This window comes from Thamnophis elegans, chromosome 13, assembly GCF_009769535.1.
Source record: "Thamnophis elegans isolate rThaEle1 chromosome 13, rThaEle1.pri, whole genome shotgun sequence".
Lineage (NCBI taxonomy): Eukaryota > Metazoa > Chordata > Lepidosauria > Squamata > Colubridae > Thamnophis > Thamnophis elegans.
In genome coordinates this window covers 10323359-10348867 of record NC_045553.1, presented here as the reverse complement: position 1 = coordinate 10348867, position 25509 = coordinate 10323359, and the positions used below count along the sequence as shown (strand labels likewise).

General features: G+C 42.2%; 1 protein-coding gene across 1 annotated transcript; it reads right to left on the bottom strand.

Annotated features, from left to right (window-relative positions):
• Positions 1-331: 331 nt before the first annotated feature.
• On the bottom strand, positions 332-24273 carry DGCR8 (DGCR8 microprocessor complex subunit). The gene is made up of 14 exons (XM_032229345.1): positions 24097-24273; positions 19643-20674; positions 18302-18461; positions 16940-17082; positions 15126-15408; positions 12548-12745; positions 11660-11761; positions 10045-10143; positions 8576-8658; positions 7380-7480; positions 6138-6244; positions 4996-5123; positions 3308-3421; positions 332-1601 (listed from the first exon to the last, which is right to left on the bottom strand). The coding sequence occupies exons 2-14, from the start codon at positions 20363-20365 to the stop codon at positions 1518-1520; spliced, it is 2325 nt and encodes a 774-aa protein (XP_032085236.1). The 5' UTR covers positions 20366-20674; positions 24097-24273; the 3' UTR covers positions 332-1517.
• Between the last annotated feature and the right edge of the window lie 1236 nt (positions 24274-25509).

Here is a 25509-nt window from a genome sequence, read left to right as displayed (position 1 = left end):
GATGCGTTGATAATCGTCTGGAGCCAGCCTCGTGTCACCTCTCTGCTGGTCAAAACCAGCCAGGAAGGGCACGGGTCTAATAAACAGGTTGGAGAACAGATGGAAATTTTTATTTTCTTGCAGTCCCTCTGAGAGTCCTTCCATCCTCCAGCATTCAATCAGAACTAAAGAAACTTCTTGGACGAGAAACAAAACGTCTTCAAGGAAAAACAAAGTCCCATTGCCTTTTCGAAAAGCACCTTTGGGACAAAAACATGACCTGGATGATTGAGCATCTCCATAGACATTTATTGGGAGGGAGAAATCATCAAATGGTATGGATTTATTTCACAGTTTTTTTGCTTTTCAAACCTTCTTTAACCACAAACCAACAGGGTTTGTCTTAAGCAGAAAACATTTACATCTTCATATTCTTTACTTCAACAATAGAAATTTACTTCGGTCTTTTTGAAGATACATCTCTGATGTATTTCATTTTACATTCAAATAGTTCCCAAAGCCAGATTTGCAAGTACTAAACAGGCAATAAAAACAAAAAAAGCAGTCACATTTTTTTTTAAAAAAAACCCTCAACTTGAAAAGAATCCAGTGATTTTTCCTGACGGGGAATAAATGTTAAGCGTTGCAATTTTAACTGACACGATAGAATATGCAACCTTACCCAACACAGCTGCTACATTTATGGTTAATCTGGTAAGAACTGTAAGAAAGCATGATGATGTTTCTCCACACTAGCCCTACTAGCGTGAAGAAAAGTTGCAGAGCAGTGATGCTTGGCTCACCTAAAGTTTTGCTGTTTACATCTTAAGAGAAACCAAAATGTATCTTTCAATCTCAGCTTCCTATGTTCGTCTTTGTTTTAAACAGAACAATTGAAAAAATGGAAACCTCGGAGCTGTTTGCAATTAGTTTTTCTCTGATAATCATTGCATCCATGCTAAAAATCCCAAGTCTGCAAAAAAATTCACTGAGAAGCAATCCTACTGGCCTAACCTCAGCAGGGCATAAAGCAACACACATTTTTGTGTCTTTCCTTCAAGCTAGCTGTTCAAAGGATGCAATCAATGTTTAAATACAAGAAACCCCTTTCAGAAAACAAGCACCTGTATTGTCCCTAAAAGCAGGGACGAGCTGTGCTCCTGGGTTACACATTTGTTCCACTCTTTAAATGAACATCCTGCATTTAATCCTTAAGCATCTCCATCAAAGGCAACAGACATTAATTTTTGGAAACGATGGGGAGTGACTTTGCTCAGGTGAACCATTCTACTTCTCTTCAAATGCATAGCTGGGTAGATTTTTGCCCTCGTGAATAACATCTTGGGAAAGCACACACAAAACTTAGCCTGATCACCCTGATGCAAACACACAATGCACGTTTGAAGCAGCTTTGACGGCTAGGTTGTTCTCCCCGAAGTAAGCCAATTTCTCCTTCAAACTGTTGACAAAGTAAAACATGAAAACCATTCCTAACTTTCGCCACTTGCTTTATTGCTCCAATTCCTAAATTTTTCTCATTACACATCCACAGTACAAAGAGGCTCACTGCCGGGCTGAGCGGATTCTACAATTGTCATCTTGGGTTTCTTTCGTGTTTCCTCCTAGAAATTAAAAAAAGAAAAGAAAGAACCAGCCATAATTATACATATCCTTCATCCTTGCTGGATGCCAACATTCAAATGTTTCCTGAACTTAATATCTGATCTTGCTCCAGATTATCCTAGTTAATACTTCCTTGTCTGAAGCATCAAAGTGCTTCTGTGGTGAAAGGATTTGGGGGGGGGGAGTTTCCAGTAGGGGGCTCATTTCGCATACCTGTGAAGTTGCCCACTGGTACCCCATTAATCTATGTATTAATCTATACTAGTCTGATGAAAAGAAGGACTTGGGGTGACATGATAGCATATAGTGTTCCTATATTTGAGGGGATACCCCAAAGAAGAGGGAGTCAAGTTATTCTCCAAAGCACAAAAAGACAAGAAAAGAAACAATAGATGGAAACTAATCCATGAGAGAAGCAACCTAGAACTAAGGAGAAATTTCCTGACAGTTAGAACTATTAATTAGTGGAACAGAAGTTGCCTTTAGAAGTTGTGGCTACTCCAACACTGGAGGATTTTAAGAGGAGATTGGACAGTTGTTTGTCTGAAGTGGTGTAGGGCATCCTGCTTAAGCAGGGGGGTAAGGCTAGGAGACCTCCAAGGTCCCTTCCAACTGTTATTCTATTCTATTTGTGGTCACCTGCTTTCAAACTGCTGAGTGGGCGGGAGCCAGAGCGTGTGATGGAGAGGCTCAACCTGCCCTGCGGCAGCAACAGGTCTCAAACGTGAGCTGCTCATCTGTCAGCCCAGCATTCTAACCTCAGGAGCCGCGGCGCAGGTTGCTAGGTAAATTTAAAACAGAAATGGCAACATCTTTTTCTTGGAAAAAAAGATTGCCTAAAGGGCCATGGATGAACTGGCTCCTCTCAATACTATCAGAATTTTGTTTTTGTTAACATCCAAGTTGGAGAGCTTACTTGGGTTTGTAAGGGTAGGAGAAAAGTGGTGTTTTAAAATAAGTTTATCCTAAAGGGAGAATTCCTATGAATATAGAATTCCTATAGTTATAGTTTCATATAAAGACAAAGACCAGTCTGGTTATCATACTTTGTGAAAACAATAAACACTGTGAAATTCTTAACAGTCCAAGTTACCGTGTTTCCATGAAAATAAGACTTATTTTCTTCTGACCCCCAAAATAAATGCCTGGGCTTATTCTCTGGGAGGTCTTATTATTTTTGAGGTGCAGGAGGTTATGGTCACCTGATGGCTGCTGCTGTGTTGCGAATCGCTGGGCCTGCCGCTCTTTTGGCGGCGGCTGTTAGCATGACAGAAGGGATGCTGTGGCTAGGGTTGCGGGAGCGACCATTAGGTAAGGGAGTGTGGGGTGCATGGGGCATGTTCCCCCCTCCCTTTCCCCCTTCTCTGGTTTTGCCTCCTCACCTCGTGTTGTTTGTGTGGCAAGCAACCAGAGGAAATGGCGGGGACCGGCTGCACATGCGTTTAAATATTTTCGGGGGAGGGCTTATTTTAGCACATGTGCTCAAAAGCCCGATTGTGCTTATTATCCGGGGAGGTCTTATTTTCAGGGAAACAGGGTAATACATTAAGAAAATAACAAAAAAAAATCTAATTAGAAAAGCTTTACTTAAGGACTTTCTAAATACCTTCATGTTTAAGAATCAGGAGACCCACGAAGTAAGCAGAACCATAAACCTGTTTTGTAGGGTTAAAGCAGCCAGGGAGCCTACCAAGATGCTACTCACCCTTTCTTGTGCCAATTTTCTCATTTCCTCTTGTAACTTGTTTAGAATGTGCAGATTAGGCTTGTTCTTTTTGGCATACTGCTGAAGCTCTATCACACTTTTGTCAGATGTTTCCTACCCAAAAGGCATCAAAATTAAAGGAAATTAAAAGGATTTTAATACGGTTCCTTTTAAACACTACTTTTTTAAAAAAAGCCTCTGAATTCAGTCTAAGCAACTAATCCCGGACAAGAGATAATTTTTCATCTTTCAGATAAGATTAGATTGCAGTTTTATTGATTAGCCTGTAGGCCATATCGAAACACAGGGTTCACATATCACCAATAAAATCCTATACAAACAATTTAAAATAAGAGTAGAGTAAAATACAATAGTTACGGAATAAGGCACAATATAATTTAATACAAAAGTGTTGTGGCCCAGCAGGAGCCGTTGGAGCTGCCACCAGACTCCGACAGCGAGGGGCCCTATGAGTTGGCTCTGGAGGACCCTGGACAGGGTTCCGACTCAGAGCAGGGCGCAGAGAGGCTGGTTGGCCACCAGGAGGCGCCTGAGCCTTGGATCAGTGGGGAGGAGACAAGAGAGAGTGAGCCAGAAACCAACTGTGAGTTGTTCCAGGATGCACGCCGTCGAAGGGCTACTCAGCCTCAAGAACTACGTAATTACAGGAGGTAATTACACTCAGCTGATGGTCATTAGGCTCCTCTCCAGACTATAAGAGAGACTGCTTGTGCCACGCCCTTCTTGCAGAAGTCAACGCTTTGACTAAAGAGAAACAAACTTGGCAGGCTGGATTGTTGCCAGAGTTTGTCTGAATTGCTGCCAGTTTGTCGGCCTTGCTGCCAAGGTCCTTATCTGTTTGTTTATTTGGCTTTCAGCCACCAAGAGTCTGAACTTGTTATTAAAGGACATTCTCATTTAAGCTTGTCTCGGCATTTGTTACTGGACAAAGGAGGGGGTCAGAACACATAGGTATGTTAAATAGAATAAAATGACATAAAATTATATTCGTGTCACCCTTACAATCTACTCCAATCAGTCCTACTTATGTAGATCTCAACCGAACCATTTTGTTTAAGTATTGTGCTGTGTTCAATGTTATTTTCCAGTTCTGGATGCACATAGAGTAAGTTGTTTTGATATGATGATTCCAATGGGTCCTTTGTTTGGTATATGGACCAAGGTAAATGTCTCTCACCCCCTTATACAAGCAACCATCCAATAGGATGTGAGCCAGGCCTTCTCCCTCTGCCCCTCCGCAAATGCAGAGACGCTCATTGTAGGATATAGAATGGAATCTCCCACATCTGACCGTTTTGTCAAGCTGTTTGAATCTCGCTCACGTAAATATCTCCCTAAGATGTTTTGGCAGTTGTAGCTTTAAATAGCTGCCTACTTGAAAAGTACGTTTGCATTGGCTCAGCCATTTCAAGGATACTAAGTCATTACTAAGGATAGCTATATCATTTTGTGCTTCTATATCCTAAATTCTTTGGGCAGCTCTTTTTTTGAATTGTTCTGTTATAAAAGAGACAGGAAGGCCACAGCTTCTTACAAAATTTGTAAAGTTTGGTAATCCAGGAGATTTGTGGTTGTAATTTTATTAGCTCTAGAAGACATAATTTTTCATCTTTCAATAGAATCCCCTTATTTAGTCTGGAGGCCAGGCAGAACATAAAACGCTTTACCTGCTTAACCATCTTACTGCTTTCTCTGCCGTACATACGCAATAAAGACCCCCAGTTTTTCACATGTGGGTGAAGCAGCTGAAGGATTTTCTGGGAAGCCAGTTGTTTTCCAACTCTTTTGTTCTTACCTGCAAAATCAAGGCAAGTTTAAGCATCACACTCATACAATAAACTTTTAGGAACTGGACACAGAAGTTGGATAAAAAGCTACTGCCTTGAGGAATCATACTTTTAAAGATGATTCTACCCATTAAACTATCAACTTCGGTCCTTAACAATTATGAGTGTTCAGGATAGGGAAGGCATTTATCTTACAGAGTCAAAATGCTTGTCTTGTCATTACAAACTTATATTAAAAGTATTACAAAAAATTGCAGTTCCAGCATTGATGCAGATATAAATACTTCAAATATAAATACTTCTGTTTTTTATTAAAAACCGTAACTAAAATGATAATGTCTTGCGATTAAGAGATCAGTATACAGGAAATTCGGACAGATTAAACAAGAAAATCAACACCACCAAGAACGCTTACCGTATTTTTCGGAGTATAAGACGCACCTTTTCCCCTCAAAAAAGAGGCTGATATCTGGGTGTGTCTTATACATGGAATATAGCATTTTTTTGCCTCCCGAAGCCCCGCCCCCTTCACCAAAATGGCCATGCAGAGCCTGCAGAAGACTTTCAGAGAGCTCCTGGGGACTGGGGAGGGCAGAAATGAGTGAAAAACGGGCTTTTGGGGGCTCAATCCCCTCAGCCCCTGGGAGTACTCTATAAGCCTCCTAAAGGCTATGCATGCAATTTTTTTTGACAAAAACTGGGTCTGTTTTTGCAAAAAAATGGGCTGTTTTTGCTCGTTTTGGGGGGGGGGAGCACCCACCCAGGAGCACTCTGCAAGCTCCCATACCTTTTGGGGGGGGGGGGGAATCAGGCCCGTTTTTGTGAAAAACAGGCTGGTTTTGGGAGGTTTGCAGAGTGCAAAACCTTTTTTTTTTAAAAATTGCCTCTTCAAAATCTTACTGCATCTTATACTCCGGTGCGTCTTATACTCCGAAAAATACAGTATGTTCTCAGATGGAAAGTGGCATATCAATCTAATAAACAGATTTTCCATACTTTTTCTTAGTAACTGTTATACTTACACCACCCCCGCACAGTATGCTTCCCACAAGTCATAACATATTCACTCTTCTGATTTTTGCCAGGAATCACTTCAAATTTTATGGATGTATCACCCATGCCATGATTTCTGAGGGACAAATTAAATACTGTTAGAAGCTCTCCATATTTAAGAAGTCTGGGTTTATTGATTACAAATGTCATTTTTTTTTTTGTAAAATAAATGTTTGCATCAAATCTGGATGCCAACATAAAATAACATTCAGCTAAAACAGTGTTCATAATTTTCAAAGGACAAAAATGTTACTGGTTTTTACTGCATGTGGTAAGCAAATTGTCCCAGTTCTGGAGTCTGCCTAGCCTGTATCTGTAACAGGTAACTAGATATATAAAAACCAAATACCACTCACTCATCACAAAATCTCCACAACCGTAAAACCTACAAACCTGAAATTTGGCATATATGTTCCTCTTGAATTCTAGATGCTCACCAAGAAAGGATTTTTTTAAATAACCATCAGATCATTCATATTTCTTATACAGTAATTAACATGCTCTGATGCTATGGAACACGGGTCAGTCCTGGAGGCTGGGGAAGGCTCGGACAAGGGCTCTGCATCGGAGGCAGAGATGGGACCAATGCCGTCTGACAGTTCTCAGCTGCCTTTGGAACTAGACAGCAGTGAGGCAGAGGAACAGCTGGAGCCTGTTCCCACTGTGCACATGCACAGAGCTGCCAGAAGTAAAACAACAGCTAAGGAACAAGGGTTGAATTGGGAGTAAAGCCACAGGTAGAAGGTGAATGGCCCCTCCCATAGGAAATAAAAGAGGAGCGAAAGGGGAGGGGGCTTTTGCAGGAAACAATTCGGTCATTAGATTCTTTTCAGGAGTGTGAAGATCTGTCTGTGAATCTTAGAGACTTTGTGCTGACTTTCCTTGCACAGCACCTCATTTGGAAAATATGTATATGGCAGCTTTCTAAGATAGATAAGGTCTGTGGTCATAAATATTCCTTTGAAAGACTGTTTGCCAGGCCTTTGCTGAATGTGAATGAGAGGAATTCACATTTGTTTAATAAAAGGGGTTTCGTCGGGACCAGGAATCAGCTTCGTGCTTTTTGGGGAAGTCTAGGTCAGAACACAGTCGTCATGTTTTAGGAACCATTTCTAGGTTCTCCCAGATTAAAGAGAGGAAAAAAGAACAGACGAAGCTATTCCACAAAAAAGAAGGAAAGAATAAAATTATGTAAGCCATGCAAAACTCACCTTTTAAGGCACTCATGAAGAATCTGATACGGAGACAGGAGTCCAGCTTTACTGGTCAGTTCGTATACCCGCGAATCCTCGATACTGATATGGTTAAAATACTACAACAAAATCGATAAAACTTAACGGTAGAAAGAACTTTTAAAGCTTTTGTGGGGAGAGCTCTAGTTGTTCTGCGGTTGTAGTATTAATGAGATAAACAAGGAAAGATTTAAGAGAACAAAATAAACAGAACAAAGGAGCTGTTTGCCTTCGCGTTGATTTTGATAATCATGAGTGTAATTACCAGCAAAGAATACGGGTAGTCCTCGACTTGCAACATTTAACTTAGTGACCATTCAAAGTTGCAAAGGCACTGGAAAAAGTGACTTATGGCCATTTGTCACACTTATGGACCGTTCCAGCACCCCCAGAATCACATGCTTTACATTTGGATGCTTGAGAACTGATTCACGCTTACAACGGTTGCAGTGACCCTGGGATCATGTTGTGACCTTCTGACAAGCAACATCAGAAGGGAAACAAAAGTCACTTGACAGTTACTACTTTTAACAACTGCAGTGATTCACTTAACAAATGTGGAAAGTCATAAAATTGGAACAAACTCACTTTAACAAATGTTTTACTCAACAACATAAATTTTGGGCTCAATTGTGGTCGTAACTCAAGGACTACATGTACGAGCTAAGGGTTATATTTCACATTGGGGTTCAAGGAAGCCACTGTATGAGCAGGGTCCAAAATTTTGTTTTAGTCTATCTATATGTTTTCCAAGTATTTCAATAACATGCTGAAAAACAAGAAAGGGAAAAGGTGTTCTCGAAGAGATACATCTAAGCTTATTAAACCAGGGTCCGTGACTTATACTGAAGTTTATCTTGGCTTATTAATCTAAGACATTACCATCCAAATATAGCCACCAGCTCAGTGAGGAGTGGGATTGAAATTTTTTAGCAATAGATTCTCTGCCTGGTTGCTGGGTGGGTGCGGCCACGGAGGTATGGCCTAGTTGGCTTCCTGCACACGGGGAGGGTGTTTTCACCGTCCCCAAGCCCTGGAGGCTTTCCTCGAGCCTCTGGAGGGCAAAAACTGCTTTATCCGGGCTCCGGAGTCCTTCTCTAGTTAACTCCTTCCACGGGCAGAAGGAATCGAAGCTAAAAGGAATTTAACAAGCGAAGACTCAGCTGTGAACGTACCTCTAATTCCTCACTATCTTTGGGCTTCTCCTCAGAGGTTTGCTTCACAAAATCAGGGATGAGGATTTCCAGAGTAGCTCGTGCTGGAAAAAAAAAATTGGAATGAAAACTACATGTGCATTTTATCAAGAATGCCAAGATGCATTGAACAATGTTTTCCTCTGTTGAATTTGTATTTTACTGCCAAAGAAATAAAAGGAGACTAGTATAGGTCTATTTCAAGCTATTTAGCTCTCATCAGCTAGCCATAGCCTTCTGGGATTCGAACCTGGGCTACTTGCATATTAGGTAGATGAATTAACCTCTAAGCAACAGGTTCTCCTCGATTTGTTGGTTATACCAGGGGAAAGATTAAGTGTTTTTATCAGGACAACCAGGTCTACCCAATTAAGGCCCCATTTTCCTTTGTTTTTAGTATGGTGAAAAGGTTTCCAAGTTGGGAAGTTTATTTATTGTTTGTATTTTGTATTTTGTAGCTGCCCTTCTCCCTCAGAGAGGGGCCTCTGGATGGTGAAGTTGCAGAAACACCTTTTGAGAGAAAAGCCTGTGGAAAATAAATGCCAGATATATCAGTGCTAAATTCTCTGTGCTCCTCTGCCAATTCTACGCACGCTAATGGTCGAGCAATGGTTTCAGTTGCTAGCCAGATGGACTGCGAATCCCAGAATGGAATTGCTTAAGTGCCACAACTGTCTTGCTGCAAATTGCAGTATTACTTGAATCACTTAAATTGCAGAGGTTTAAACAGCAAGCAGTAGTTGCGTTCTTTTCATCTGAAATCACAATCTTGAATAGAATGTAACCCCCAGAATTCAGCTTTATAGACAAAGTGGTACAGGCACTCCTTGAGTTACGGCCACCACTGAGCCCAGTATTTCTGCTAAGTGAGACTAAATTGTTAAGCAGATTTTGCTCCATTTTATGTCCTTCCTTTCCACCGTTAAGTGAACCACTGCTGCTGTGAAGTTAGCAACACAGCTGTTAAGTGAATCTGGCTTTGCTATGGACTTTGCTTGTCAGAAAGTCGCAAAAGGGGACACCATGATCACCAAGCATCTGAATTTTGATCAGGTGACCATGGGGATGCTGCAACAGTCGCTAAGTGGGAAAAGCAGCTATGTCACCTTTTTCCCAGTGCGATTGTAACTTTGAACAGCCACTAAATGAACTGTTGTAAGTCGAGGATGACATGCACTGCATTTCAATCACACGTGTCAATTTCACACATCACGTGTGTGTGTTAATTTCTCTCTATGCTAGCCCAGCAAACACTGATGAGAGCACAAATTGCGTGTAGAATCAGAACTGAGGAACCCATTTTCTGAGAATGCTAATTTCCTTGACTCCACTAATCATCCATAGATCTAGATCAGGGGTCCCCAACCTGTGAGCACCCTCTCCCTCCCTCCCATCGTCAGTCTGCAAAGCCAGGAACGTTGGGGAACTCTGATCTGGATAGCTTTACTTACCAGCTTTATTCTTGGCAAGCTTTTTGCTACTGGCAGTCCCTGCCCCGTAAGTCACTCCATCAATAATAACTGATGCTCCAAAAGGCTCACTTGGGTTCTCTTTAAAGAGAGGGAGAAAAATCAAAATATTTGAAGTCCCATCTCACCCCATCAAGAAGACAGAGAAGCTCATGTTTAGCATACTTGGCGATTACAAGGGCTATTCAGTTAAAGAATGAATGTATGTTTCCTTTATATTGAACTATAACATGTTACTGTTTCTTTATTCCACCCCCACTATGCATTGCGTTAACATTCTTGCATGTAAATATATTCAGAATAACAGGGGGTTTTATAGAGTTTTCCAGAAACATAGCTCAAGAATGAAGGCGAATATATAATCTGTTTCCCGGGATGATGTTTCAGGATCCAATCTGGATCAGTCACTGGGACCAGAGGTTTCATCTTCCGAGCTTTCGGAGTCATGCTGGAGCCCATCCTCAGGGAACTTCTCTCTACCAGAATGTGTGCTTTGGGCTATTCTATGCATAGTATTGCTACTAAGATTGTTGGCTGAGCGGGGACAAAAATAGCCAGGGAAATTTTTGAAGCCTGGGAAATCGAGGTGGCGCAGTGGTTAGGGTGCAGTACTGCAGGCCACTTCAGCTGACTGTTATCTGCAGTTCAGCGGTTCAAATCTCACCGGCTCAAAGGTTGACTCAGCCTTCCATCCTTCCGAGGTGGGTGAAATGAGGACCCAGACTGTGGGGGCAATATGCTGACTCTGTAAACCGCTTAGAGAGGGCTTAAAGCCCTATGAAGCGGTATATAAGTCTAACGGCTATTGCTATGTCAACAATCTCCAGTTCCCTAATCATCCTGGCTGCTCTTCTCTGCACTTTTTCTAGTCTCAAAAATCTTTTTTATAGTGTGGTGACCAAAACTAGATGCGGTACTCTAGGTGTGGTCTTACTAGGGCTTTATAGAATGGTATTAGGACCTCACCTGATCTTGATTGTATCCTCCTGTTAATGTAATTTAGGACTGCATTGGCTTTTTTGGCTGCCATTGCACACAACGGGCTCATATTTAGCTGGTTGTCCACTAAGACTCCAAGATCCCTCTCAGTTAATGCTATTAAGCCTGGTTTTACCCAGATTATATGTGTCCTTTTGGTTTCTCTTACCTAAGTGTAGAATTTTACTTTTCTCTACATTGAATTTAATTTTGTTAGATAGGGCCCAGTGTTCAAGTCTGTCAAAATCCTTCTGGATCTTGAGCCTATCTTCTAGAGTGTTAGTTATTCCTGCTAGTTTAGTATCATCTGCAAATTTGGTAAGTTCCCCTTCTATTCCCTCATCTAAGTCATTTATGAAGATATTGAAGAGTACTGGACTTAAAACGGAACCTTGTGGTACCCCACTGCTTATTTCTCTCCATTGCAGTAAAGTTTCCTGGGGATGAGCTTCAGCACAAGTCTGAAAGCTCGGAAGACTAAACCTCTGGTTCCGGTGACTGATCCAGATTGGATCCTGAAACATAGCTGAAGCTTAGTTCTTTAGATTTATGGCAGCTCTTAAGTAAATCATCACTAAGATGAATGAATCGTTCCTTAGATAAATATTAGAATACTTACCACATTCAAAGAAATTGTAAACAGGCCGTACTTTCAGCACTCGTTGCATATATTCATGAAGGATACAAACTTCAGACTTCCCATTGGGATTAATAACAAACTCTGGAAAATAAAGATATCACACAGATGCGGCTTTGAATCTCTGAAATGTTCACTAGAAACAGCTGGAGGATGAGAACGGCTTTCATTAAGAAATCCCACAGGATAAATACAACTCCTTGATACCAATCGCACTAGGTGTAGTGTTACTAGCCTAACGATGAGTCGAAAATAAAATTAGCATTTTCCAAGATTACCAACACTCAGTGTAGGTAGTCCTCCGTTGATGACCCCAATGTCCCCCAGTGTGAGCATGTGCAGAGTTGCCAGGAGAAGGGGACAGCTAAAGAACAGGGGTCAACTTGTGAGTAAGGCCACAGGTGGACGATGAATGGCCCCTCCCTCAAGGAAATAAAAGAGGAGCGAACAGGGGAGTGGACTTTGGAGAAGACAATTAGTTCATTCCTGCATTCTTGCCAAGTATTGTGGTGTCTGCAAGATATCAGCCTGGTCACTCTCCAAGCCTGATAAAGGTCCGTAATTGTGAACTATCTTGAAAGAATGTGGACCCGGACTTTGCTGGAGAGGAATTCACTGTAAATTAAGTAAAAGGGGTTTATCGGGATGAGGACTCAGCTTTGTGCTGCTGGGGAAGCCTATGACTTTGGGATACTTGAAATAGCTGAAAGTGACCAATGCACCTGGGTTCTAAGTATACCTGGGGAGATAACTCTGAATGGAAGACAAAGCTCTGAATGGGAAGGACAAACAGATAAAATCAGTTCCATACAGAACTTTGGCTAATTCTCAGGGCTTTAAATTAATTCACAATTCTTGCAACCAGCTTACCTTTCTTTGTGGGCGCATCTTGGACAGACAATGTAATGAGTTTCTGATTGGCTGGCAAAATTGGCCTCTCTGATTCCGCTTGCTTCCTCTTCATCTCCCGGTTGAACTGCCGCCTCTCCGCCCACGTTCGGAACTTCTTCACCGTGACTTGCTCGAAATCGAAGCATTTCTCCAGGTAGTGTCGGAAATCCTCAATATCTAAGGAAACAAAGCAACTGTCACCCCGCTGTGCTCCTTCTAACGGAGGGAGCAACTGGGTCGATCATGGGAGTGACCTGATTTATGGACATCAGGTCCTATGATCGTAATGTGGTTGTTAAGTCAAGGACTACTGTAGATAGAAATATCTCAGAAAGATTTGTGCTTATGTCCTTTGGCATCATAGCTGCAAACAAGCAGTTAAACAAAAAAGAAAATAGGGTAATTGAGTTGGAAGGGATCTTGGAGGTCTTCTAGGAGAGGGGTATCAAACTCAAAGCCCAGGGTTGGATCCAGCCCACGGGGTGCTTCGATCTGGCCCCCTACTGCTTCTGCCAGCAAAAATAGAGCTTGCAAGAGCTGCAGACAGCCGTCCCAAGCTCTGCTTTCATGGACAGAGGATTGCAGGAGGCCATCACAGCCGAAAACGAAGCTCGGGAACCCATTTTCGCTCGCCCGAGTGCTCAGGCCACCACAAGTGCCCCGATACAAGTGACGTTGATGTGACCAAGCCCATCCTTGCCACACTCACCACAGCCCCCCAAGGTCAAAACAACCCCAATGCAGCACTCAGTGAAATCGAGTTTGACACCCCTGATCTAGTCCAACCCCTTGTGTAAGCAGATCCTATACCATTCTGGACAAGTGGCTGTCTGGTCTCCTAATGGAACATTCACAATTTCTGGAGGCAAGTCGTTCCACTGATTAATTGTTCTCACTGTCCGAAAATCTCTCCCTACTTCTAAGTTGGAGCTATCTTTGATATGCTTCTGACGATTTAATAGCTGACCAGCTGCTGTAAGGCTATAAACGGAGATGATGACATGAGTCAGCAGAGTTATTGCAATTTTAAGAAGCTGTATATATAAGGGAAGCCATGTGAGGGCGGCTCTCTCTCTCCTCTTGTATTTCACTCTTTGTGATCTATCTGCATTGTGGTTCCCTGTGTAGAGTTGAAGACTGATTGATTGCCTGGTATTTGCCTAACAAGTGTATATATGTATATATAAGTCTTGTATATAAACCACTGTTTGAAAGACCTCTGTGTTCTGTATTTTGCTCCTGGATTGTCTCAAAATAGTAGCCACGCTGTGCACACTCTGACAGCTTCCATCCATTGCTTCTTGTCCTACTTATAATGTACCATATTTTTCGGAGTACAAGGCGCACTTACCTCCCCAAAAGAGGGTGAAAATTTGGGTGCGTCTTCTACATCAAATGCAGCCCCACCCACCCACCGATCCCCACCCTTTGGCCTCTGCCTCCCAGCAATTTACCTCCTTGCAGCAAATGGGAAAATGGGGCTTGTGGAGGTAGTAATAAGCTATGGCAATCCCTATAGCCTGAAACATCTGATCATCGGGAGGCTGAAACTGAAATGGGCTGTTTGCTGCAAGGAAGCAAATTGTTGGAAGGCAGAGGCGGATTCCCCCTCCCCCATTTCTAATCAGGCTAAACTGAAACAAGCTGTTTGCTGCAAGGAGGTAAGTCAATAACTATAAATTTTCATTTTCATTTCATTTCCCTTTATTTGTATGCCGCCCTTTTCCCTGGGGGGACTCAGGGCGGCTCACAGTTCAAAAAGGGGGGGGGGAAGGACAAACAATTTTCCAACATGAAGACAATACAACATATTAAAAAGAAAACACAACAGTCACACAATTCGGGTGGGGTTAGAATCTTAACCCCAGGCCAGCTGGGACAGCCAGATCTTTAAAGCGGCGTGGAAGGACTGGAGGGTGGTGAGGGTCCGAATCTCCACGGGGAGTTCGTTCCAGAGGGTCGGAGCAGCCACCGAGAAGGCTCTCCTCCGGGTAGTTGCCAGTCTGCACTGGCTGGATGATGGAATTCGGAGGAGGCCTAATCGATGCGATCGTATCAGTCTAGTGGAGGTAAATGTCTATAGAATGTTCAAATTATTAGGCTTATTTCTTAAAGACTGCTTTATGATTGTTCTAGACAACTTAACAAAATGAAGCAACTTTTTAAAATAAATGCTTGATCTGAAGTTTTAAATAGCAGAGAATAACGTATACTTCCAGAAAGCCACATCTATTTTAACAGCATCTGTACAAGTATAGCCTGAAATGTAACACCACAAACAGTGTATATCTTCTGTACTGTTTACTGTTTGCTGCAAGGAGGTAAATTGCTGGGAGGAAGAGGCAGATTTTCCCCCCCTTGTTTTCCTCCCCAAAAGCTAGGTGCGTCTTATACTTCGGAGTGTCTTATGCTCCGAAAAATACAGTACATTAATGCGACACTTAATGTACACAAGCAACAGCAAGGGGATCTCTGGATGACTGAAGGAGAAACACTGATGCCTAACTTGGTCGGCAGGATGTGGCCCACCTGGAAACGGTAAATGGCAGGTCCTCACCTACTGATTCATCTTTACACACTTCAACTTTGGCCTTCACTTGTCCCAAAGCTCCTTGGGCTGCATCTCCCCCAGATGGATCTTTCTCATCCAACGTTCCGGAATCGGCTGCAGTAGAGTCCGGCTCCTCTGTTTGACAATCCAGTTCAAGGGATTTGTCCATCAGCTTTACGGGTGAAACTTCCCCGTTTGGGGTGATGTCATTGCTTTGTTCCCTTTCCTCGTTTTCTCTCATTTTTTTGTAATGCAAACAAGGAATGCTACTCAGAGGAGGGTCATGTTTCTGCAACACAGTTTGCAAGTTCAAAGGTGAGAGCAGGGCTATAAAACAAACATGTAACTTCCCTCATATAGAGTGCCCTAGTCTTTACCAGCAAAACATCAGACCTCTGAGAATCGTCGTTGTTATACAAAACAAGACACAACTGGGAAGTCAAATGCAATGTGCTTCCTAAGAGTGTTTTTATACCTTGGTTAGAAAATCACCTGGCTCTCTAGCAACTTACACCCTTTTAAGTTATGTATTTTCTGTAGTATCAGAAGAAAAATCTTGTGAGAAGCAATGAATTTAAAAAATGCACCTTGGAAGTATCAAAGTGTAAAGTGGTCCTGATGGCTCCAATGTATTTTTAGTAATTTTTAAAATGAATTTAAAAAGTGCACCTTGGAAGTACCAAAACGCAAAGTGTTCCTAATTGCTCCAATGTATTTTCACTAATTTTTAAAATCAAAGCCATCCACTATATATTACCTTTGTACATAGGGTGCTCATAAGTACCCAACTTTTCTCTATAAATGTTTCCCCTGTAAAAGAATTGGAGAGGAATGTATTTCCATCTGCTTTAAGATCTCACATTTCACTGCCGCCAGATGCCTCCAAGGCGGCTAGAATAGCAAAACTTATCCAAAAACTAAACAGCATTCTATGCTCTTTGGCTTTATTTCAGCTAGAGGCCCTCACTCCCTGTTGCGGAAGAGAACCCTATAAATCAGTTATGCATTATGCTTAAGGAAAGATGATCAATAAGAAAATATTGATCCTCTAATTTACTAACGAGTCAAGCTTTTAGAGTTAAGTAACCTATAAAGCAATTTTTATTTTGGAATGTAACAATAATTCAAAATAGATCTTTTTGTCAAAGGGCAGGAAGGCAATTTTCTTTTTTCATATTATTCTGATTGATGCTGACAGTTTCATAATTAGCTTGGCTGACCAACATGCAGATAGTCACCGACTTATGACCACAAATGAGACCTGAATTTCCATAGTTAAGAAGGCAGGCAGTTAAGTGAATCAGGAGGTTGTTAAGTGAATCCAGCTTCTCCTATTGAAGTTTAAGGAATGATTTATTAAGCACGTTTTTCAGAGCTATTGTAACTTCGCAGTCATTAAATGAATGATTTCTATGGAGATTCTCAGTCATCCAGATCATGGTTGTCCCAAAGGTGCTTTTTCAAGGGCCCCCAAGGGGTCTCAACAATTTTCAAAAAGTGTGCAAACGACCAGCTGCCTGCAAGGAGTATAAATCCTTCCATTCCTCACCATCCAGCCTGAGCTGAAGAAGCTTTTTGGATGAGAGGCGAAACATCTTCAAAGAATAAACGAGAAAGGTCCAGTTGCCTCTTGAGAAAAACACCTTTGGGATAAACGAACGATTATAAGTCGAGGAATACCTGTAGCATCTCATGTTTTAAATAAGATGAAATCGAATTTTACAGAATAAAAACCAGTGATGGTCAGCCATACTTCTAACAATTGCAGAATGCCTAACGCCTATTCATGTTTCTAAAAGAATGAAACCCAAAAGACATACTCGGATGCTTCCCGTTCCCAAGAAATAAGGTCTGGACCAGGTGACCACACGAGACTCTCTGTGTAGGTACACTGGGATGCCCGAGTTGTGGAATGTCATGATCCATCCATCAGGCAATGGTTCTGTAGGAGGGCGACCACGACCTGGAAAAGAGAAACACAGAGAGTGTTCTGACCTAGGCTTCACAAAATCATGAAGCAGACTCTTTCTCTCGACAAAACCCCTTTTTTATAAAGCTAATGTGAATTCATCTCATTCACATCCAGCAAAGTCCCGGCAAACAGTCTTTCAAGGAAGAATTTACAACCAGAGCCCTTATCAGGCTTGGAGAGCTGCCAGGCCAATAGCTTCCAAATGCAGCGCTGTACAAGAAAATACTTGGCAAGGAGTCTCTGAGAATCCCGAACAAATCTTCACACTAATTAAGTGAACTAATTGTCTCCTGCAAACTCCACTCCCCTTTCCTCTTTATTCTCCATGGGAGGGGCCATTCATGGTCCACCTGTGCCGTTACTCCCAAGCCGGCCCTTGTTCCTTAACTGTTTCCTTCTCCTGGCAGCTCTGTGCATGTGCACATCAGGAACAGGCTCCAGTTGTTCTTCTGCCCCACTGATCTCTGACTCCAAAGGCAGCTGATAACTGTCAGACGGCCCTAGCCCCATCTCTGCCTCTGACGCAGAGCACTTGTCAGAGCCTTCCCCAGACTCCAGGACTGGCCCAGGTTCCTCCCCAACCTCTTCACTGTCCGAATCTGCCACCAGCTCCGCTGGCAGACCACAACACTGAGGCATTGCTTAGTGCCCAAACCCTTCAATTATTATTTTGAAACAGAAGTGCCTCCCATCTCCCTGGTTAACCATCAAGCTAGCTGGAAGCTTGAGGTTCCTCATATACTGGTTGAAGAAACCCTCCTGACATGCAAGTTGAAATTTATCAACGCTTCCTTTTTCTCCAAAGCGGGAACTCTCCAACCTTGGCAACTTTACGACTTTATCTCCCAGGTTCCCCAGCAGGAATGGCTGGCTAAGGAATTGTGGGAGTTGAAGTCCACAAAGCATAAAGTTGGAAACCCCTGCTTTAGAGAAAACGGGCAAAGACAGTTAAGGGTGTGTAGAAATCCTCCGTAGTCTATCTGTAAAATAAAAACTGCATGAATCAAGTGGTTTTAATCACACCCAGAACAACTCTGGTGTTCTTCTGGGTGTGGACCAATTTTTTTTTTTTTTTTACACTTCTTAACCACCCATCTCCCTCAGAGAAATGCAGTTGTTCTGGGCTAGATGTGAACAGGAAGAGAGCCAGCCTCTTAGAGAAACTGAGATAGTCAAGGAAACAAGGTGTGGGATTACTGCAAAAGCTTACTTTTAAGAACAGTTTTTATTTTGGTCATCATGGGCTGCACAGTGGTTTCTCCATCAGACTGATGGTCGCTTTCCCCTCCATATTTCTCATCCATCCTCCTTTTTTTGGGAACGCAAAGTCCCTCTTCCAGCAAAGCGTCCACATCATTATCAAATTCATCCTGAAAAACATACTGTCAGGTAGATACCACGCCCCATATTCTCCTCACTCCCTGGGAAGATTGGTACGGCTGCAGAGACCTATGAATTACCCAAGTGACTTGGATTGTATCAAGGTGGCAAGTTTCAAGCAGTGGTAAGTAGCTCAGCAGCTCTGTAATAATTCAGGAAGATTTGATGATTTTTTAAAAATGCAGCTACCATGCTTCCCTGAAAACAAGACCAGGTCTTATATTAATTTTTGCTCAGACTTATTTTTGATTAGGCCTTACTTTTTGGGGACATGTAGTATTAAAATGCATCCGTTTGGCTGACGATCTTAACTGGGGCTTATTTTGGGGGGTAGGGTTTATATTACAAGCATCCAGAAAAATCATGCTAGGACTTATTTTCTAGTTGGGTCTTATTTTCATGGAAACATGGTACTTTGATGAGCTCTACAGATAGTCCTCACTTAGCAACCACAACTCAGACAGACAACTCGGTGGTTAAGTGAAGCAGATACTAGGTGAATCTGCAACTTGGGCTTCAGGTTTCCTTTGCTTTCCAGACCTGTGAAGGCTCCAATTGTGAGAATCTGTTGTTAAGTTACTTTTTTCATCTTGTGACTGAAAATGGTTGCCAACCAAGAACCACTTGTACAGGTCAGTCCTCAACTTACAACTATTTGTCTAGTGATCATTTGAAGTCACAACAGCACTGAAAAAATCAACTTATGTTTTTCATGCTTACAACCATTTCAGCATCCCCATGGTCATGTGGTCAAAATTTGGACATTGGTTCATATTAATGACTGTTGCAGTGTCCCAGGGTCATATCATCCCCTTCTGTGACCTTCCGACAAGCAAAGTCAATGGCAAAGCCAGATTCACTTAACAGCTGGGCTACTAACAGAACAACTTTAGTGATTCACTTAACAACTGTGACAAGGTCATAAAATTCATTTAACAGTTGTCTCAAAATTTCTCAACAGAAATTTTGGGCTTAATTGTGATTGTACATTGAGGACTATCTGTATCTTCTCTACGATTAAGCCCCAAGCCCAAATTTTGTTCCACTAAGATTTTCTTCCCTTACCTCCCCCCGCTTCCCCAAATTAATACACATGCCGCAGAAATGCCGTATATTCGCAATTTCATTCCTGAAGCCAAACTCTGGAAACAAAAAAATAAACTGTAATTACCTCGTAAGAATAGTGCAAGGTTTCTTCGTCCACTTTGTCCTGCTGAACGATCGCCTTAGATGCAAACCCTCCTTCTTCATCTATTTCCATCAAATTGTCTGTAAACTCTTCTAAATCATCCAACACTGCATATTCCACTCGCTTTTCCTGATCTACCTCGTTGTCCTCATCCTTGGTCTCCTCCTTTTTGCCGGCTACCTGAGCTGCCGGGCCGCCACTACCCCCACCGAGAGGGCAAGCATGCACATCCCCATTGACACCGCGAATCCCTACATCTGCCCCTGCCTCATAATCTGGCTCAGCTCCAGTGTATAGCACTTTTCTGTCTTTACTTCTGCAGCTCTCTGTAAAGTTAACGCTAATCTTTACATCCTTAAGCAACTTAAGATCGGGAATGAACTTCCTAACCGAGGGTGCATGGCGAGCAGTTCTTGGGCTTTGGTTGCTATGAGGATCTATGATAAGATGACTTTGGTAGCACGGAGATCCCTTGGTGAGAAGCTGAATCCCATTGCCAGCGTGGGCGTCCCCAGCAGGGGTATCTGACTGTCCATCACCACCGAAGCTAACGTCCATTACCTCTGCGTCACTGGACGTTTGCAGGGGAGGTGGTGGAGGCTGTTCGTTGGGTGGCAGTGGTGGGGGACAAGAAGGGTTCTCCATGTTCATTTCATTGCTGGCTGGCTCTTTTGGAAGGGGAGGTGTGTTTTCACAATTCTCCATTGCTAAAACTTACCCAAAGGGGAAGGGGGGAAATAAAATAAACCCATCAAGTTTTAAACGAAAGGGTTGTAGGAATCTATGATCCTCACATGCAGAAGTCCCTCCAGAGAGGATTGGTCGTGCTTTAGTCAAAAGGCAACACTGATGATTCAGTTAAGCTGACTACATTGCTCTTTTCATTAATGTGGACAGCTTTCAGAATCACTGTCTCAATTACTGGAAATCACAATGCATTCAACTTAAATAGCTGATGTCCGAGCTAAGAGCTTCTTCCATTGGCTGTTGTAGATCTTCTCGACTTCTTTCAGCCTGCAAAGAAAAATAAGTCAACTGTCAATTGCTTGGATTAGGAAGTACAGTCCAATTACCCAATCCTGAGAATAACATATAGGTAGTCCTCTATTTAACAACAGTTTAGTGAAAGTTCGAAGTTACGACAGCATTGAAAAAAGTGATTTATGACCATTGCATTCCCATGGTCATGTGATCAAAATTAAGATATTTGGACATTGACTCATACTTATGGCAGTTGCAGTGTCCCCGGGATCTCCTTTTGTGACCTTCTATGGCAAGAAAGGTTGCAAAATGGGGAAAATTCACACAACTGTCTCACTTAGCAACAGAGATTTTGGGCTCAATTGTGGTCATAAACCGAGGATTATCTGTATTTCTTTTATTGACTAATGGGTAAAAAGCAACACAGTTCTCTTCATTTCTCTTGAAGTTCCTCGTTCTAAGTTAACAATGGAGCCAATCCATCCTTGGTAAAATTCTGATGATGTACAGAACATAGTTATGAAGACTTGTTTTCATTTCATGTATAAGTATAGCTTCCATAGGTGTCATTTTGACTATTATGTAAACAAGGTCTGGAGTGACAGATACAAATGGCAAGCAAGGATGATGGTCTTTCAGGGAAATACTACCTTCAACTTCGATAAGCTTCCTTTGAGAATTCAAAGTAGTGGAACAGCTAGATAGAAGCAAATAGTTGAACAAGTAGATTTATTTCAGATTATGTTCCATAAAAAAATTAGGGCAAGGTGTTATGAAGCAACACCAAGCTGGATCAAGTTAAGATTTGCCAGAATAAATCTGTAAACTTTGTTGCCACAAGACTCATTCACTTAAACAGGCTGTCTGCTTTAATAAAAGAAAAAAACTCTCAGATCTGAACTAGGTCACCTGGCAGGCTTCCAAAAAAAGCATGATGAACTACAGAAACAAAAGCAAAAAGGACCACTTGCTTTGAAAGGCAAAGAATTTTACATGACTGAAAAAGCTGGTGCTTTTTCTACGAATTACTCACAGTGTCATTGTTCTACAGCATAGCTGGCTGGGGAGTTCTGGGAGTTGAAGTCCACAGGACTTAAAGTCGCCAAGGTTGAGAAACACTGCTCTACAGTTACCAGAAATGTACTAGCCCCCCCCCCCCTTTCATTCAATTGTGTTCAATTCTCAGATACTGCCTAGGCAAGTATGTAATAATGCACCTAAGAGGACCACAAAAATTAGAACACCTACAGCCCCAAAGGAGAAAATGGTGCCACTCCCTTGGAGGTCTGATTTTTATTGGACAGAGGTATCTCCTCTCTCCAGTACTCAGACACAAATTGTACAGTTGATGTGATGAGGGAAAGATCTATTTCCCTCCCGATCTTTTATAAGAATCTTGCAATGACTCCATTAATGTCATGCATCATGATTTAACCCTAATTACAAGGAATCCAGGAGAAAAGCACAAACATCAATAAATTTAATAGATACATACACAAATACACACATGGAATGGTGGAGAGCAATGCAGGTAGTCCTTAACTTACCACAATTGAGCCCAAAATTTATGATGCTAAGTGAGAAATCTGTTAAGTGAGTTTTGCCCCATTTTACAACTTTTCTTGCCACATTTGTTAAGTGGATCACTGCAATTGTTAAATTAGTAACATGGTTGTTAAGTGAGTCTGGTTTCCCCATTGACTTTGCTATTCAGGTGGTCACATAAGGGAATCACATGAACCCAGCAACTGGCAAATAAATGAATCAGTTGTCAAGTATCCAAAGGTAAATCACATGAACACGGGATGCTACAATGGTCACAAGTGCAAAAAATGGTCATAAGTCACTTTTTTCAATGTGGTTTTCACTTTGGTCACTAAATGAACTGTGGTAAGTCAAGGACCACCTGTACAAATAATATTGTGTGCCATCCATGGTAAGATGGATTAGGGTTAATAAAAAATCTTACTATTGTTGTTGCAATAAATCTTACAAAATAAAAATAAATCACATAAAAATAAACGATTATGAAGTATAACTGGAGGTCAAGCATTTACTTTTATGTGACTTATTTTACCCCTGAAAGAAGTCCCTCCTCCCAAACCAGGAAGGCAGCTGTATCCCCCCACCACCACCAATCCTCCCTGAGGTCTATTTAGACCAAGAAGCCCAATCCTGCATGGGGACTCCCCAAAGCCCTTGGAGCCCCCTCAGACCGTGGGGTGACTTTGGGCCAAGCCCAACAGACTTTACAGAGTTGTGGCCCTAAAAAAGAAAGAAGAGCTTTAACCGCCCCCTTCTACCCTCCCATACAAATGCACATAAAGCATCTAAATCTTAATTTAAATCTAAATCTGTCATCATACACCTTGATGAATGTATTCTATTTTATTTTTCTTTTATGTACACTGAGAGCATAAGCACCAAAGACAAATTCTTTGTGTGTCCAATCACACTTGGCCAATAAAGAATGCAATTCAATTCAATTCTTCATTCCCCTATTCTATTCTCTATTCTATTCTACACTTTCTGATTTCTATTCTTCATTCCATTATTATATTCTATACTTTCTCTATTCTATTCTCCATTCCATTATTATATTCTATATTCTACTCTACTTTCCCTATTCTATATTCCATTATATTCTATATTCTACTCGACTCTTTCTCTATTCTATTCTATATTCCATTACTATATTCTATGCTCTTCCTCTATTCTCCATTCAATTATTATATTCTATATTCTACTCTACTTTCCCTATTCTATATTCCATTATTATATTCTATAATCTTTCTCTATTCTATTCCATTATATTCTATATTCTACTCGACTCTTTCTCCATTCTATTCTCCATTCCATTATTATATTCTATATTCTACTACTTTCCCTATTCTCTATTCCATTATTATATTGTATAATCTTTCTCTATTCTATTCTCTATTCCATTATATTCTATATTCTACTCGACTCTTTCTCTATTCTATTCTATATTCCATTACTATATTCTATGCTCTTCCTCTATTCTATTCTCCATTCCATTATTATATTCTATATACTACTCTACTTTCCCTATTCTCTATTCCATTATTATATTCTATAATATTTCTCTATTCTATTCTCTATTCCATTATATTCTATATTCTACTCTTTATTCTATTCTACTCTTTCATATTTTATTCTATTCTTTCCTATTCTATAGATCTCATAGAATTATTTAAAATCAATATACTCCAATTTCTCCTCCCCCCTCCCCCAAATTCGGGGGAGGGGTGTAATAGTGTGTCTGGGGCAGGTCGCGTGGCCCATTGGGCTTCCCCACCCCCGACCGTCAATCAAACGAGGGAATGGGGGGAAATCAATGCTTCTCGGCCTAGAAGGGACACGGGGCCTAGTCAGAGAGGCTCCGGCGGGCAGCCCCCTCCTCTAGGTAAGAGGCGGCCAGGCCCGACACCCACCTGAGCCATGCCCGCCCGATCTCAGCTGCTCCTCAGGGTCTCTTCCGCGTCCGCCTAGCTCCCAGCCGGCGTGAGGGAGGGAAAGCGGCCGCCTTCTCCCCTCCTCAGCCGCGGCTTTTTTACCTCAGCGAAGCCGCCTTCGCGCGGACGCCGCCATCTTTAAACGTCTCCTCACGCCGCCGCAGAGTGGCTGCCCCGCCCTCTCCCCCGCCTACGGGCCAATCGGCTGTCGAAGAGCGGGCTCGCGCGCTTCTCGCCCATTGGGCCCCTCGCGCTCGCGCCGCCTATACAAGCACGGGCGGGGAAGGGCGTCCAATAGGAGCGGCGGGAGGGCGGGGCCCGAAGAGGCGGATGGTGGGTGGGGGTCACTTAGAAACGCAAGAGGGAAAAGGGTGGGCTTTCGGGCTGTCGGTCAAACCCGGGAAAACAACTGACTCGCCAATAGGAAGCCAGTCTTCATAAATCATAATAAAGATATATTAAGTGTGCAAGGATGCACGTACGAATCCATCCAGTTGGAGCACTGCAACCGTGGGATTGCGGAAAATATAAGCAGATCACTAGAGTGGAGCAGATAGGCGTAAAAAAGCATTGACAATACTGGTCTATTTAAGAGCAATTGCATTTTAGACTTATATACTGCTTTATAGTGCTTTCCAGCCCTCTCAAAACGGTTTACAGCCTCTTGTCCCCAACAATCTGGCTCCTCATTTTGCCCACCTCGGAAGGACTGAAAGCTGAGTCAACCTTGAGCTGATCAGGATCCAACTGCTGGTGGTGGGCAGAATTAGCTTTCAATTCTGCATTATAAGCACTGGGAAGGAAGGAAGGAAGGACAAACACTTAGGACAGACAATAGCAATAGACCTTAGACTTAAATACCGCTTCACAGTGCTTTAGAGCCCTCTCTAAGCGGTTTACAGAGTCAGCCTCTTGCGCCCAACAATCTGGGTCCTCATTTTACCAACCTTGGAAGGACAGAAGGCTGAGTCACCTTGAGCCGGTCAGGATCCAACTGCTGGAAGTGGGCAGAGTTAGCTTTCAATACTGTATTCTAACCACTGTCACGATGGATGGATGGATGGATGGATGGATGGATGGAAGGAAAGAAAGAAGGAAGCAATAGCACTTAGACTTATATACCGCTTCACAGTGCTTTAGAGCCCTTTCAAAGCGGTTTACAGAGTCAACATTTTGCCCCCAACAATCTGGCTCCTCATTTTACCCACCTCAGAAGGATGGAAGGCTGAGTCAACCTTGAGCCTGCGAGGATTAAACTGCTGGCAGTTGGCAGAATTAGCTTGCAATAATGCATTCAAGCCACTACGCCACCACAGCTTAATGGTGATTTCAATTATCATGTAGGGTTGATGAGCCAGATTTCCACTTCCCATTAATTAATGATTCTTGTTT